This window comes from Diadema setosum, chromosome 19, assembly GCF_964275005.1.
Source record: "Diadema setosum chromosome 19, eeDiaSeto1, whole genome shotgun sequence".
Lineage (NCBI taxonomy): Eukaryota > Metazoa > Echinodermata > Echinoidea > Diadematoida > Diadematidae > Diadema > Diadema setosum.
Genome location: NC_092703.1, coordinates 23,173,296 through 23,190,848, shown reverse-complemented (window position 1 = coordinate 23,190,848; position 17,553 = coordinate 23,173,296). Strand labels below are relative to the sequence as shown.

At 39.2% G+C, this 17,553-nt stretch overlaps 1 protein-coding gene across 1 annotated transcript; it reads right to left on the bottom strand.

Moving 5' to 3' along the window:
• Window positions 1-3,871: 3,871 nt before the first annotated feature.
• LOC140242350 (uncharacterized) lies at window positions 3,872-4,738 on the bottom strand. The gene has a single exon (XM_072322085.1). It carries the CDS (start codon window positions 4,736-4,738, stop codon window positions 3,872-3,874), a length of 867 nt encoding a protein of 288 aa, XP_072178186.1.
• Between the last annotated feature and the right edge of the window lie 12,815 nt (window positions 4,739-17,553).

The following is a 17,553-nucleotide window of genomic DNA, read 5'->3' as shown; positions in this document are numbered from 1 at the left end:
ACTGATGTTCATGTGAATCTATGTGAACACGTTTTTTTTGTTCTTTTTTTAACACTGGGTTGCATGTACCACAATATTCATAGCGAACTTGAAATATACTTTAGATATAGATATAGATATAGATATAGATATAGATATAGATATAGATATAGATATAGATATAGATATAGATATAGATATAGATATAGATATAGATATAGATATAGATATAGATATAGATATAGAAATAGATATAGATATAGATATAGATATAGATGTAGATATAAATATAGATATAGATATAGATATAGATATAGATATAGATATAGATATAGATGTAGACATAGTGATAATAATTGCGTACAGAAATATAGAGAAAAATATAAACATATAGATACAAAATAGATTTATACTGTAGGAATAGATACGGATATAAACATAAACATAGACATAAGTTATAGAAATACATGCGTAAAACTTACAGAGAATGGGGATTCCACTAGAGAGTGACAACGCTAATCCCAGTATAGTCGTAGATGCCTGGAGATCTCTCGTAATATCATCCACGAACACTCCAGATGTCTGAAACATAAACGTGTGGAATCTGTTGCAGATTGTAAGTCAGCTGATAATGTATTATACTTAATGCAAGCTCATATTTACGTCTCTGTTTACCCAGTAGTCCACCACTCATAAACGAATAACAAAGACCCGCTCACCCGAGTATCGGAAGTTCACCTTCCACGCATTCTTTTATACTCGTAACCGGAGACATTGCAAACTTGGGGGTGGGGCAGCTTTTAGAGCTTCTATGGGGGCATGGCGTCCCTTTGCATATTCCATCACACTAGTAAAAATACTGTACTTAGAAAGTTTGACTATGCAGTTAAAACAAAACAAAACAAAACAAAACAAAACAAAACAAAGCAAAACAAAACAAAACTATTCCCATAATACTTTTTATTCGATCCCCGCCCAACCCCTGCAGGCACTATGAATTACCTTGAAAGTGCACTCACTAATTGAATTGAATAAATGAAACTGCACTGGTCTTGCACTCGAGACACAGTGAACAGTTCCAGCACGTTTATTTTCATATTTCACTTGACATCAAAATACATCCAAAAAAGAATACAAACCAAGCAAAGTACACAATATTTATAAGTCGGGTCATGAACAGAAAGTGTGTCAGCATACATAATGTACATAAGACAATTCTCTATAACTTGTGAAATGTGATGGAACCGCAAAAGCAAAGCTTGTAAACGCAGGTTCCATGAAAAAATACCGGTGTAAATTTACTATGCAATCAATGGAGATAGGACACAAAGTGATAATGACGAAACTTATGAAAGCTAAAATATCAAGGTACAAAGGGAAAAAGAAATAAAAAAGAAGAAAAAGAAAAAGAAAAAGTGAAAAAAGAACCCAAAGAATAAGAACTGAGTGGAAATATGGGATATAGATACACAAGTATATGCGTGCACATTATCTATAATCAACTTCATGATGAGTTCGAAATGTTAATACAGGTACGGATGCAGTGATTATAACATGGAAGCATAAGCCAGAAATATACATTAAACGAGGATACTGCGCATATAACACATTAAAAAAAATTCTAATCAGGCTGGTTATATTCATTTATTAACATTAATTTCAATTTTTACTTAAATGTAAACATACTAGAATAATTCATTAAATCGGCGGGAAGATCATTCCAAAATTTAGGTCCGGTAAAAACAATTGTTTTTTGAGCAAGGAGTGTGCGAGTACGTGGAAGGTGAAATGAGTCTCTTTGTCTTGTGGGGTAAGCATGGACGGCATCGTTTTTCTGAAACATGTGAGTAAATACATCAGGCAAGCCGTTGGCTGGTAACTGAAACATAAATGTTCCTAAGTTGTATAAAAACAAATCAGCAACCTTAAGGAGTCTGTTTTCAAAGAAGAAATAATTCGTGTGACAATAATAGTCGGCTAGATACTGAACGGATAGCCCGTTTTTGTAATTTGAAAATTTTATCAATATACTGATATATGATTTGGCACAGTTTCCCCAGGCAAGTATTCCGTAACAGAGATAGGGTAAGATAAGCGTTGAATATAAATTTTTCAAAATATGCTTGGGGAAAAAAATGTTTTAGCTTATTTAAAATCCCAGTATTTCTCGAAAGCATCTTAGATAAATAATCTATATGATATTTCCATGTTAATTCATGGTCAATATAAAGACCTAAAAATTTAAACGTTCAACTTGAATCAAACAATCATTGTTCATTTTAATATCGCCAGGCAAATGGATAGCAGAATTACTAAATAACATATAAACAGTTTTGTGTGTTGTTTGAAGGTTTGCATGGTGAAGTTAATTAGGAAGAAAGATTTGCGGTGACACCATGTGTATGTAGTCCTTAACCGGATCGTAGTTTGGAAGAAGAGCTTAGAAAGAGGAGAAACGAAGAGGGAAGCGACATATGGGGGTTGTGAGGAGGGCAAAAAGTGAAGAGTGGGAGACAGTAATGGGCTGGAAGTTGAAGTTGCACTAGTGGAGACAGTAGAGAAAGGAACACAGAGAGTGGTAAGGAAGAATAGTGTGAGAATCAAGTAAGATGTTCGGACATCGTTAGAAGGGGAAAGATGAAATAGAAGGGAAGAGGAAGAGGAAGGAGTTGAATGTTGGAGAATCATGGAGATAGGGGAGAGCAGTGAAGATTCATGAAACCAAGAGGAGAACGAAGTCGGCGAACAGTGTGGCTATGGAATGTGAATGAATGGAGAAAGGACGATTAACAGAAATAAGGAGGGGTAAGTAGAGGAGAGGTGAGAATATGTGGAGAGAAGGGAGAGAGAGAGAGAGAGGGGGGCAATGAAAAGAAGAAGAAAAGAACAAATTGAAATTCAAGACGTAAATTAGAGGGAGCTAGTGTAGATCCTAGAATTAAATGCTGCTGCGGAAAAGAAAAATAAATGGAGAGGAAATTGATGACAGTTTAATCCTGAAAAGGTTCCTGTGGGAGAAATGCAAAAATGAGAAATTAAAATAAGGTTAAAGTGTAGACCTGAGGAGAGAAGACAAGAGAAATAACCTGTAAAGAAATGTGTAAATTAAAACTAGTGGTCCTGAAAAGGACCGTTGGGTTGTATGGAAGGAAGAAATAAAAAGAAAAGAAGAAAGAAGAGAACAGAACAGAAAGAAAAGAAAAGATAAGTAGTGTAGAAACAGACAAAAGTGTAAGAGAGAGAGAGAGAGAGGAAAGAGAAATGAAACACTGAGTAAAGGTACACAGCTAGTGAAAGTAGAACAAGAAGTCTAGTTATAAGAATAACTAGGAGAACCGAGGAACTTGAGGTTTCGGGCAGGTTGACTGTCCTTCGTCAGAAGTGAAGCGTGATCTGAGGGGAGGCGGGCTATATATGGAGAATGCGGACCTAGATGGAAGAGGTCGGTCGAGGCGGGCTCGCAGGCGGGCTGAGCGTCGGCTGTTGGTGGAGTGTTGTGGTCGTTGATGCGTTCTATTGTTCTTGGAGTGTGTTAGTAGCGGAGTACATCTGTGAGGGCTAACTTGGCTGTTAGTAGGTCGTGGCCGGAGATTGGAGTCCGGGTTAGATGGGGTGGACGCCGGTGGTGTGAATGAATTGTGTCGGTGAGGGCGTCTTCTGGAACCAGCGATAGGTGTGGTCGTGAGTGGAAGGCGCGGTTGACGTCGTGGGCGCTGTTGTGAAGAGGTGGGGGAAGAGTTATGAGAGGAAGAAGTAGAGGGGGGAATGTGCTGTGGAGAGAGTGTGTTGTTGTTGTCATTGTTGCTGTTTGATTGTTTGTTGATGAGAGGAAGCCAGATGTTGTTGATGTGGAGTCCAGTATCCTGTGTAACAGTGTCGTGTGTTTGAATTTCTATGGCTTCTCTGATGCGTCGTGTGTTCCAGTTTTTGATGGATGTGATGACTTGATGAGTTTGCTGTCTTCCCAGTTGATGCGATGTTCCGACTGTTGAGCGTGTTTCACGATGGCTGACTTTTCCCATTCCGAACGTCTGTAGCATGTTTTGTGTTCTTTCAGTCTGGTCTCTAGCGATCTCCCTGTTTCACCTATGTAGACTTTGCCGCATTCGCATGGGATACGGTAGACACCTGGTTGTTTGTGTCTGGAGTGCTTGTCTTTGTGTGAGTGCAATGAATTGTGAAGTTTGTTGGAAGATGTATGACGGACCTGGATGTTGGCGGACTTGAAGATGCGTTGTAGTTTGTGCGAGGTGGCGCCGAGGTAGGGAAGATTTACAGTTGTGATGGGCTGTTCCTTGGCTGCTTGGTTGGGATGAGAAGGTGCTTGAGTGTTGATTTTGTGCTTGGGGTATTGGTTGATAGTGGTGAGTGTGTCTGTGATATGTTCGAGTTCTTGTCGAAGATGTTCTTTGTCGCTGATTTGATGAGCACGTCGGACGATAGCGTTCGGTACTGACTGACGGACTGCTGGATGATGGAAGGAGCGGTAGTGAAGATATCTGTCTGTGTGAGTGGGTTTGCGGTAGACCTGGTGAGAGAAAGTGCCAGCGTTGGTCTTTGTGACGAGAACATCGAGGAAGGGGAGAGAATGGTTGTGTTCCGTTTCCACTGTGAATGAGATGTTGGAATGTTGTTCGTTGAGGTGTGTGAGGAAGTCGTCCAGTTGATCTGGCTCCGGTATGTCGACGACATCTTCACCATCTGGCCACACCAAGCAGATCAACTGGACGACTTCCTCACACACCTCAACGAACAACATTCCAACATCTCATTCACAGTGGAAACGGAACACAACCATTCTCTCCCCTTCCTCGATGTTCTCGTCACAAAGACCAACGCTGGCACTTTCTCTCACCAGGTCTACCGCAAACCCACTCACACAGACAGATATCTTCACTACCGCTCCTTCCATCATCCAGCAGTCCGTCAGTCAGTACCGAACGCTCTCGTCCGACGTGCTCATCAAATCAGCGACAAAGAACATCTTCGACAAGAACTCGAACATATCACAGACACACTCACCACTATCAACCAATACCCCAAGCACAAAAATCAACACTCAAGCACCTTCTCATCCCAACCAAGCAGCCAAGGAACAGCCCATCACAACTGTAAATCTTCCCTACCTCGGCGCCACCTCGCACAAACTACAACGCATCTTCAAGTCCGCCAACATCCAGGTCCGTCATACATCTTCCAACAAACTTCACAATTCATTGCACTCACACAAAGACAAGCACTCCAGACACAAACAACCAGGTGTCTACCGTATCCCATGCGAATGCGGCAAAGTCTACATAGGTGAAACAGGGAGATCGCTAGAGACCAGACTGAAAGAACACAAAACATGCTACAGACGTTCGGAATGGGAAAAGTCAGCCATCGTGAAACACGCTCAACAGTCGGAACATCGCATCAACTGGGAAGACAGCAAACTCATCAAGTCATCACATCCATCAAAAACTGGAACACACGACGCATCAGAGAAGCCATAGAAATTCAAACACACGACACTGTTACACAGGATACTGGACTCCACATCAACAACATCTGGCTTCCTCTCATCAACAAACAATCAAACAGCAACAATGACAACAACAACACACTCTCTCCACAGCACATTCCCCCCTCTACTTCTTCCTCTCATAACTCTTCCCCCACCTCTTCACAACAGCGCCCACGACGTCAACCGCGCCTTCCACTCACGACCACACCTATCGCTGGTTCCAGAAGACGCCCTCACCGACACAATTCATTCACACCACCGGCGTCCACCCCATCTAACCCGGACTCCAATCTCCGGCCACGACCTACTAACAGCCAAGTTAGCCCTCACAGATGTACTCCGCTACTAACACACTCCAAGAACAATAGAACGCATCAACGACCACAACACTCCACCAACAGCCGACGCTCAGCCCGCCTGCGAGCCCGCCTCGACCGACCTCTTCCATCTAGGTCCGCATTCTCCATATATAGCCCGCCTCCCCTCAGATCACGCTTCACTTCTGACGAAGGACAGTCAACCTGCCCGAAACGTCAAGTTCCTCGGTTCTCCTAGTTATTCTTATAACTAGACTTCTTGTTCTACTTTCACTAGCTGTGTACCTTTACTCAGTGTTTCATTTCTCTTTCCTCTCTCTCTCTCTCTCTTACACTTTTGTCTGTTTCTACACTACTTATCTTTTCTTTTCTTTCTGTTCTGTTCTCTTCTTTCTTCTTTTCTTTTTATTTCTTCCTTCCATACAACCCAACGGTCCTTTTCAGGACCACTAGTTTTAATTTACACATTTCTTTACAGGTTATTTCTCTTGTCTTCTCTCCTCAGGTCTACACTTTAACCTTATTTTAATTTCTCATTTTTGCATTTCTCCCACAGGAACCTTTTCAGGATTAAACTGTCATCAATTTCCTCTCCATTTATTTTTCTTTTCCGCAGCAGCATTTAATTCTAGGATCTACACTAGCTCCCTCTAATTTACGTCTTGAATTTCAATTTGTTCTTTTCTTCTTCTTTTCATTGCCCCCCTCTCTCTCTCTCTCTCCCTTCTCTCCACATATTCTCACCTCTCCTCTACTTACCCCTCCTTATTTCTGTTAATCGTCCTTTCTCCATTCATTCACATTCCATAGCCACACTGTTCGCCGACTTCGTTCTCCTCTTGGTTTCATGAATCTTCACTGCTCTCCCCTATCTCCATGATTCTCCAACATTCAACTCCTTCCTCTTCCTCTTCCCTTCTATTTCATCTTTCCCCTTCTAACGATGTCCGAACATCTTACTTGATTCTCACACTATTCTTCCTTACCACTCTCTGTGTTCCTTTCTCTACTGTCTCCACTAGTGCAACTTCAACTTCCAGCCCATTACTGTCTCCCACTCTTCACTTTTTGCCCTCCTCACAACCCCCATATGTCGCTTCCCTCTTCGTTTCTCCTCTTTCTAAGCTCTTCTTCCAAACTACGATCCGGTTAAGGACTACATACACATGGTGTCACCGCAAATCTTTCTTCCTAAAACAGTTTTGTTTACATTAAGAGACAACTTGTTTGCTTGAATCCACATTTGAACCGACTTTAATTCTCTGTTCACTACATCTAAAAGGGTTGTTGGGTTTCGATGTGAAAAGAAGATATTAGAGTCATCGGCAAAAAGAAGTAAAGATAAGACATTAGATGAATTTTTGAAGTCATTTATATAAAGAATAAACAAAAATGGGCCTAAAAGGGATCCTTGAGGGACTCCACAAGATAGTGTTTTTAAACTGGAACTGAAGCCGTTAATATCTACAAACTGTTTCCTGTTTGTTAGATAGCTCCTGAACCAGTCCAAGGCCTTTCCACGTATCCCATCATGCGAGAGTTTGTATAACAAAATACCGTGATCGATAGTGTCAAAGGCCTTGGACAGGTCCAGGAATATACCAACAGTATGTGATGAGTCGTCAATAGCGTGGGCTACTTTATCGATAAAAGCAAGCACAGCGTGAGTAGTAGAGTGTTTTTTCCTAAATCCAAATTGAGACTCACAAAAAATATTGCATTCGTTTAAGAACTTAATTACACGAGAATATATCAACTGTTCGAGAATCTTAGACATCGCCGTCAAACATGTCAAAAGAGAAATTGGACGATAGTTACTTATACATCTTGCTTATTACCTTCTTTATAAATCGGAACAACTTTAGCAATTTTCATTTGACTAGGCACTACGCCAGTAACAAGGGACAAATTGAATATATACGTTAAAGGAGACAATATTGCGGATATGATATTTTTCAGTAAAAAATTTGTAATACCATCATGTCCAGCACTTTTTTTTTGCTTTCAACTTGAGAACTACATCCCTCACCTCGTATTCTTGGATGGGAGTAAAAAACACAGATTGAGGATTCGGATCAGTTAGAATATAATGAAATTCTTTATCTGTTACTGGGATATTACTAGCAAGTCTGGGGCCTAAATCTACAAAAAAATCATTAAACGCATTAGCAACATGTGCCGGATTTTGGATCGAGATACCATGCTGAAATATTTCCTTCACTTGTTCCGATTCATCTTTAACTCTGAGAACTTCATTAATCACCCTCCACGTACTCTTATTATCATTTTTGTAAAGGTCAAACTGCCTCGTGAAATAACTCCTCTTAGCAAGTCTCAAAGTTGTTGTAAGAATATTACGATAACGAGCATATTTACCTTTCGTATTTTCATTCGGATTCCTCTTGTATTTAAGAAATAAATTATTCTTATGATTGATAGACTTAAGGAGGGATTTGTTGATCCAAGGCACACTTAGTGCTTTTTTTATAGGTAGAACGGGTGGATTGTCGTAATGGAATAATTTCATCATAAAACCTAGAAAATTTATCCCCAAAAATATGAAATGCAGTTTCTACATCGTTGTCAATACCAAAAACTTCTTCCCATTAGCAGTCAACAATCTCTCCCTGAGTCTATCGATGTTGCTATCAGAAAAATCACGAAGAGTAAATCTTTGAGTCTTAAAACAACAGCTTTTCGCAAGAGGAACCTTGGCGTATATTGGGAAATGATCAGATATATCAGATACTATGACACCAGATCAGTGGCGTATCTAGGGAGGGGGGGGGGGGCATGGGGGGCAAATGCCCCGGGCGCCACTCCTTGGGGGCGCAAAAAAAACGAAAAAAAAAAACCGAAGAAGAAGAAGGAAAAAAAGGAAAAAAAAAAACGAGGAAGAAGAAAAAAAAAAGGAAAGAAGAAGAAGAAGAAGAAGAAGAAAAAAAACCTCGCCCGGAAAGGGGGGGGGGGGGGCAGAAAACCAAATCAAACAAGATAAAAACAAAACATGATGGTGACGCGGACAAAATGACAATGTTTATTGTGTTCACACAAAAATTCCATGTTTTGTGAGCTGAAATACAAAAATTCTCGGCTCGCTCGCTCGCCAAAATTTATATAAAAAAGGAGGTAAGAACAAATCGTGATGATGACAAAATGACAGTGTCTATTGTGTTCACACATGTCATTTTATAGCAGGCAAATGTTTCACGGAGCAGCGGCTGCAATTTCTTTCGTTCTGAAGCGATCGCCAATTGGATCAAAAGAAGGCGCCAACGGTTTCGAACATGAGGGGGGGGGGGGCGCAAAAAACCCCGAATCAAACAAGATAATAACAAAACGTAATGATGACGCGGAAATATACAAATTTCGGCTCACTCGCTCGTACTAATTTAGAGTATTTTTTCAAGTCCTCAGTTTGTTGTTTGTTTGTTGTTTGTTTATAAATCGTTATCTATAAGGCCGTCACTATGTATTATCTTGATTAGAATTGTAAGATTTAATAAGCAAAAAATGACAAGAGTTTCATGATTTGTAAGCTGAAATACAAAATTTTTCGGCTCGCTCGCTGCGCTCGCTCACCAAAATTTGTATAAAAAAAGAGAAGAAGATAAGAACAAAACGTGACGATGACGCGGACAAAATGATAATGTCTATTGTGTTCACTCATGTCATTTTATATTTAGCAGGAAAAATGTTACACGGAGCAGCGACTGCAGTTTCATTCGTTCTGAAGCGATCGCCGATTGGATCAAAAGAGGACGCCAACGGTGTCGAACAAAAATCAAAAAAGATAAAAAAACCCCGTAATGATGACGCAGAAATATACAAATTTCGGCTCATTCGCTCGTACTAATTTAGAGTATTTTTTCAAGTCCTCAGTTTGTTAGTATAAATCGTTATCTAATAAGGTCGTCACTATAATTGTGAGATTTAATAAGCAAAAAATGACAAGAATTCCATGTTTTGTAAGCTGAAATACAAAAATTTTCGGCTCGCTCGCTGCGCTCGCTCGCCAAAATTTATATAAAAAGATAAGAACAATACGTGATGATGACGAGGACATATACAAATTTCAGCTCACTCGCGAGCACTAATTTAGAGTATTTTGTAAAGTCCTCAGTTTTTTGGTATAAATCGTTATCTATAAGGCCGTCACTATATCTTGATTAGAATTGTAAGATTTGGTAAGCAAAAAAATGACAAGAATTCCATGTTTTGTAAGCTGAAATACAAAAATTTTCGGCTCGCTCGCTGTGCTCGCTCGCCAAAATCTATGTAAAATTCATTTCATTAAATTTAAATCACCCTCAAAAGATCCCTTTTTAAGTGCTTGAAAAAGCATCATGTGGACTTTGTTTAAAGTCCCTACCGGGATGGGGTTGGGGTTGAACACTTTTTCAGAAATTAGGGGCGCAATTTTCGTGCTTGCCCCGGGCGCCGTTTTCCCTAGATACGCCACTGCACCAGATGATACAAACGAAATATCGTTAGAAAAAATATTGTGTATCAGTCACACGGGTGACTGATGTATTTACTCAGAGTAGTTCCAGTTTTAAAAAACATTTTTTTTTTTTCTTCTCTGAAATAGGCAGTTCTGGGACCCTGGTTTTAAGTATAACTAATTGTCACCCTGGTGATAACGGGGGGGGGGGGGGATTTGCAGTGGCGGATCCAGAGGGGGCGCACTGGGCCCGCGCCCCTCTTTATTTTTGTTTGAAACAAAAGAAATAACCAAAAAGAAAAAATGAGGGTGGTGGTGCGTGCGCCCCCTTTAATTTTGCAAAGGCGCATCCCCTTTACGGAATTCCTGGATCCGCCCCTGTTTTGTGACAAATTTGACCATGAGATTTCAAGAAAAGGAAGAAGAAGAAGAAAATGTGTTGCCCCTCCCCCCCCCCCCCCACCCCTGGATCTACCATGAACAAAGTAGAAACTACAGTCACCAATCTACTTAGGTCTACTCAAAGCAGTAACTAAGCATACTAGTATATTTCCTGGTTCTAGATAGAAAATTCCTAAAGATATCCTAAATTTGGGGGCTTTGCTCCTCATTTACCCCCAGGCAGTGGCGTATCTAGGGGGGGGGGGGGGGGCAAGGGGGGCACGTGCCCCGGGCGCAACTCCTTGGGGGCGCAAAAAAAAACGAAGAAGAAGAAAAAAAAAAACGAAGAAGAAGAAGGAAAAAAAAAAAAACTCGCCCGGAAGGCGCCCAAACAGGATAAAAACAAAACATGATGATGACGCGGACAAAATGACAATGTTTATTGTGTTCACACAAAAATTCCATGTTCTGTGAGCTGAAATACAAAAATTTTCGGCTCGCTCGCTACGCTCGCTCGCCAAAATTTATATAAAAAAGAAGGTAAGAACAAAACGTGATGATGACAAAATTACAGTATCTATTGTGTTCACACATGTCATTTTATATCTAGCAGTCAAAATGTTTCACGGAGCAGCGGCTGCAATTTCTTTCGTTCTGAAGCGATCGCCAATTGGATCAAAAGAAGGCGCCAACAAGGGGGGGGGGGGGCGCAAAAAAACCCCAAATCAAACAAGATAATAACAAAACGTAATGATGACGCGGAAATATACACATTTCGGCTCACTCGCTCGAACTAATTTAGAGTATTTTTTCAAGTCCTCAGTTTGTTGGTATAAATCGTTATATATAAGGCCGTCACTATATCTTGATTAGAATTGTACGATTTAATAAGCAAAAAATGACAAGAGTTTCATGATTTGTAAGCTGAAATACAAAAATTTTCGGCTCGCTCGCTACGCTCGCTCGCCAAAATTTGTATAAGAAAAGAGAAGAAGATAAGAACAAAACGTGACGATGACGCGGACAAAATGGTAATGTCTATTGCTTTCACTCATGTCATTTTATATTTAGCAGGAAAAATGTTTACACGGAGCAGCGACTGCAATTTCATTCGTTCTGAACCTATCGCCGATTGGATCAAACGAGGACGCCAACGGTTTCGAACATACGGGGGAGGGAGGCGCAAAAAAAAAAAATCAAAAAAGATAAGAAAAAAAAAACCGTAATGATGACGCATAAATATACAAATTTCGGCTCATTCGCTCGTACTAATTTAGAGTATTTTTCAAGTCCTCAGTTTGTTGGTATAAATCGAAGAATTCCGTATATTTGTAAGCTGAAATACAAAAATTTTCGGCTCGCTCGCTGCGCTCGCTCGCCAAAATCTATCAAAATTCATTACATTTAAATCACCCTCAAAAAGATCCTTTTTAAGTGCTTGAAAAAGCATCATGTGGACTTAAAGTCCCTACCGGGATGGGGATGGGGTTGAACACTTTTTAAGAAATTAGGGGCGCAATTTTCGTGCTTGCCCCGGGCGCCGTTTTCCCCAGATACGCCACTGCCCCCAGGAGCTCCCAGGAGGGGAATGTTGCTCATTTGGACATCAGGGCCTAGTCATGTAACCCTGGCTATATTTCCTGACATTTTTTTTTTTCTGTGGGGGGGGGGGGGGGGGGGCAAACGTTGCAAGTAGCTAGCCATACTTTTAAAAGTCCCGCTTTTAAGAAGATGATTGTAGAACAGCCAAGCAATATGAACCATCTGAATCGTCCTTCCAAGAGATTTCCAGCCATGTTCTGTAGAAATGTACAATGTGAAGTGAAATTAATCATGACAGTATGACAAACGTCTTTCAATTGCACAGATTTCATGTACAGCAATATAGCATTTGACGAATTACTGTTCGTAAAACTGGCCAAACTACCAGCGCTGCAAAGTCAAACTCTTATAAGAACAACATACATCTCCATCGGTCACCTCGGCACGTAAATGGTATTTGAGCTCTATGGTTTTGATATTCCTGTGCTTTGTAAATACACTGTACCACATACTGACTCACTTTCAGAGGAACTTGCCAGAGATTGCGACAACTATCTTCGGTTGCTGAAAGATAGGTCACGACACAAAAAGGAAAGCTTCAACCGAGTTTGTTGTGATACACCTTATCAGTCTGCCCAATAAGCACGGTTCCATTGCAGACACGTCGTAACAATGTAATTATTCTATAATCGGTTCGAGGGCTAGAAGCAAGCCCATCTAACAAGGCCACAACCGACAGCACAAAAACCGAAAACAGCCTATTGATGTGCCTTTAATGCATACAGTTTGTAATTGTTGTGCATTGGAGCTTTGCATGGCTGGGGCACTCCAAGTGGGGAATCGTACATTCTCCTTTTTCCAAAAGTTCCCCTCAATTATTTTTTTTTAAAGTCCAACCCATTACTTGTAAGAGGCTATTCTAAATGTCAGAATTGTGCACTAGCTGCTTTTACAATTTCTTCAGACATTCGCACTTACTTACATACAAAAGAACTGTCTAAAATTCATGAAAAGTGTGGAAACACTAAAATTTACACGTTAAATTATATTTTCCATTCATACACAACCTTTGATCTCCTCATTTTTTTCTTACTCCTGGGTTAATGAAGACATACTAACTATAGGACGAGACAAGTAATCTATATATGTATAACTACTACTAAGCTTTAAGAGTTTAATGGTTCATTATACAGGCTCATTCACACTTTTTATCTTATTCAAAACATCATCAAACTAAAGATTAAAGGAATGGACATACCTCATTGCTATTTGGTAAGAAATCGTACTGTGAAAAGGCACGTCGGTCCAACATGAGATCTCCGGCGGCTAAACAACGGGCCTTTCACAGGATCCCTCATAAACAGGACCACCGAATGGCACGGGTCGAGTTTTGTGTTTACCCATACCTGCATGTCACACTGTGTGACTTTGAACTTTATGAGAAAAGCCATTAAAGAAAAAGATAACTCTTGCATGACACAAGGGCCCTGTTGCATAAAAATTATGATCAAACGCAAGTCAAGAAAGTAATACGCAACTTGATTTTCAGCCAATCAGAATGGAGCATTTGGGACTTGCGTTTGATCTTCTTGACTTGCGTTTGATCGTAACTTTTATGCAACGGGGTCAAGAATCATGTCAATCACTTCACTTGCCTGTGACTGAAGGATATGTTCTTCTACCTCTTTGTATAAGATTGGCATCCACATACGTCTAGAGAAAATCACTTAACAGTCCAGCTAGGTTGTTAAATGCGCTGTGTGTTTACAAGATGTCAGGATGTTCTCTTCAAGGGAGAGGCAAGCATGTTACAGACTGCCTGAACTATTTCAAAAGTTTTCCATGAGACTAATAGTTACAGTGAGAAAGCAGGATTGTTTTGTTTTGTTTTTTTGCGAGATGAATGGACATGCCAGATGTTCTGAATGAGGGACTAATGTCTTATCATGCCTGACAAAGTGAATGTGTTGTTGTGAAAGTAGGTTTCTTGAAGCTAAGTGTGTACCAATACTATCTGTAACTAAATTTCGCTATACACATCTACAATCCTAAAGATTTGCAGAACTATCGAATGTTTACAGGCCTTACAATTCTCTTAGAAATTTGCTTCGAATTTGCATACATATAATTTATATACACCCTCATGCTTTGTCTGTATGCGTGTGTGTGTGTGTGTGTGTGTGTGTGTTTATCATCATTATTCTTTCTTTCTGTCTTTTTTATTAAGAGCATGGGTATCCTGTTAGGGCATCAGTCGATGGGTATTCTCTATAATACATGTGAAACTCTTGTAGCGGCATACTTGAGAATAAAATGCTTGGAATCACTCTATACTCTTAAAAAAATAAAAACATGTTCAACTTTTCATCTTTCCAGATTGCTTCACAATAAGAACACCTTTAGTGAGTGTAACTTTGTACCTTCACACGACTGTTTTGTAGATTTCATGTAAAAGAGAAGGAATTTACACTCTTAAAACATCCGGATCAGAACTGACCCGGAAAGGGTCGTTGGGGTCACACCCCGTTCCGGGTCAGAAATGACAAGGAATGGGGTCAGATATGACCCCATTCAGAGTCATGAATTGCATCAGGGTGACCCCATTCCAGGTCTTCATGACCAAATTCCAAGTCATTTTTTTACCCGGAACGGGGTGTGACCCCAACGGGGTCAGTTCTGACCCGGATATATATATATATATATATATATATATATATATATATATATATACATATATATATATATATACATATATATATATATATATATATTTTTTTTTTTTTTAAGAGTGTATAATAGGATAAAAATTTTTGAGTTTAGTTCGATTAGATTTTTTTCAGCGATGTCATTCTACGAAAGTTTTTTTTTTTTTAAACTCTATTGTTGTATACCTGATATGTTAAAATACGGTGTACTTATAGAATTCTATATTCCCCCCCCCCTTTTTTTAGGTCCGAGTTTAATGAAACTTCTAGCATTCTGTTCCTTGCTATAGTAACACCGTATTACTTTCGCAATTGAATCAAAATCTTTTTGCATAGAAAAGGCTTTGATAAACTGAGTGGATATCAGAAACTATACGAACACGCCATTTCTATCCTTTCCAGCTGAATTTATTTGTTTTATGTATGTATTTTTTATAATCTGTATGAGAGTGATATACGAGTGCTTATTATACTGTGGATGTATGCTCGTGCGCTTTATGTGAGTTTGTATGCGAGCGTGTGTGTGTTGGGGGATGTACATTATTGTGCTTTGATATAGGTTTTAACAAATGTTAGGTGTGTGAGATTAGAGATTGAGGTTATCAACACTGATTTACCTTCATCCATTATGAGTATAATAATCTCAATGCTGTACGTGTACAGAGTTTCACCGCCCAGGCAATTTACAACATACATGTACCACTACTTACAATCTACAAGCCCAGCTGAAAGACTGTGCTAGCGGCGTAATCATCAGGCGCGCCGAAGCGAAGTATAGAATTTGGAGCCCATTATTATCATCCAAGAAGAAGAAGAAGAAGAAGAAGAAGAAGAAGAAGAAGAAGAAAAAACAACAACAACAATTAAGCGTATTTGGCGAAATATTTGGAATGAGTCTCACAGCACAATTGTCATTTCAGTTAATCCCTCCATTTTTTGTACATGACACATCGTTCTCCTTGGTGATTCGTTACAATGCTTTCTCATTTCAATTATGTATCGATACGTTTCGTTATTGATCTGTACTCTGTTCCTTTCACAGGAGATCGTTTTCATTATTCCTTATTTTACACAAAAAAAAATGAAGTGTATGTAATTGTGTTCTGTCGAAACTGGAAAAGAATTTAAATAGCACTGAAATTAATTAACATCAACCTTTATAATAACTTTGACGGGCTTTAGCTTTTGTGCACTGCATGGGGACTTTTTCAAGCCGAATTACATCCGTCGCATATACCTTCACCACCAGAAGGTGAACCTCTAATTATTTTGTCGTGACATATCTTTCCACACCTGATGGAAGATTGTTGTTGTTGTTGTTTTCATACCGTGGTTATGTATCTATATATCCATGGACAATACACAATTTTAAGCAGTGTATCTCTACTGTCATATTTTAGGTGTACAGAATTGACTAGAAATGAATCACAGGATGTGTGATGAAGGGTGGATAAATACTCCAAAAGTAGATTTGACCATACAGTCTCTCATGTAGATACATCTCACATATATCGAATACATGTATTCATACGCTGTCTTTTACAAGCTATAAATTTTGAATGACTTTATGGACTATAGCCTTCAAATCTAGATTCTGATATACCCTCTCATACCAAGGAGCTACTACACAGACATGTCTGTGTAGTAACTCCTTGCTCATACGTACGTCTTGAGCAACAAATTTTGGGCAAAGATGTAGTAAACTGCTCAAGCTCTAAAAATATCCCTGGACTCTAGACGGCATTGTATAAGATTAGCAATAAATGTCATGACAAAAAATCAATACAGGTAGACAAAAACAAACAAAACAAAACTAAACGAGACAGAACGTAAGCAATACAGTGTTACACTGCTTTATCAGAAGAGGAGAACCAGGAAATTCTCATAGAAATTATTTACGATTCCGCTGAAATAAATCAAGTGTTTCAGATGCTTTACGTTACTTTTTCACATATGTTCGGGAACCCAAACTGATTTATTTTCCATGAAATAAAAATACCAGTATCGAATCACAACAACTCGTACACAAACATGGTACTGATAACATATTACAAATGGAAATAGTATATCATTTACAATATGTACAGCAAATCACATCCCTTCATGTATGTTGTCTTCCTGGTGACAATATCACACTTGAGCTCTAAATCACATTAAATATGTACAATAATATATATGAATGATAGCATTTCAAAAAAATATCCCGGAAATTCAACTATAGATGAAATGACTGATTGCCTGTAATTTTTTTTCCCCATACGCTGATGATTTTAGATCATCACTTATTTTCTCTGCGACGATCCGACAATAAGTTTTACAACATCATTGCAAAATGGCTGACAATAGACTTTGCGGTTACAACAACGTAATGATTACAGATATCGAGATAGGCAAGAACCGCTTTCAGAGTGATTTTGAATAGATAAACGAATCTTACTGCTTCAAAACTGCATTGAAAGCTGGTGCTTATTTTGGTTAAGAACTACACTTTACATTTCAATGAAATAAGACTTTTTTACATCCAACTTTTAGAGGAACACGGTTGTCTACTAATTTAGCTAAATGCAATACATATACAATATAGGACCTCAAAATTAGATTTGGTTGCAGTTTCATATTTAATATCATAGAAGAACGGATTACAAAATGGATGCAGTGGATCAACGTGTGATTTTAAAA

Coding starts and splice junctions, on each gene's coding strand:
- LOC140242350 (XM_072322085.1), bottom strand. CDS start 4,738: ATGTTGTTCGTTGAGGTGTGTGAGGAAGTCGTCCAGTTGATCTGCTTG.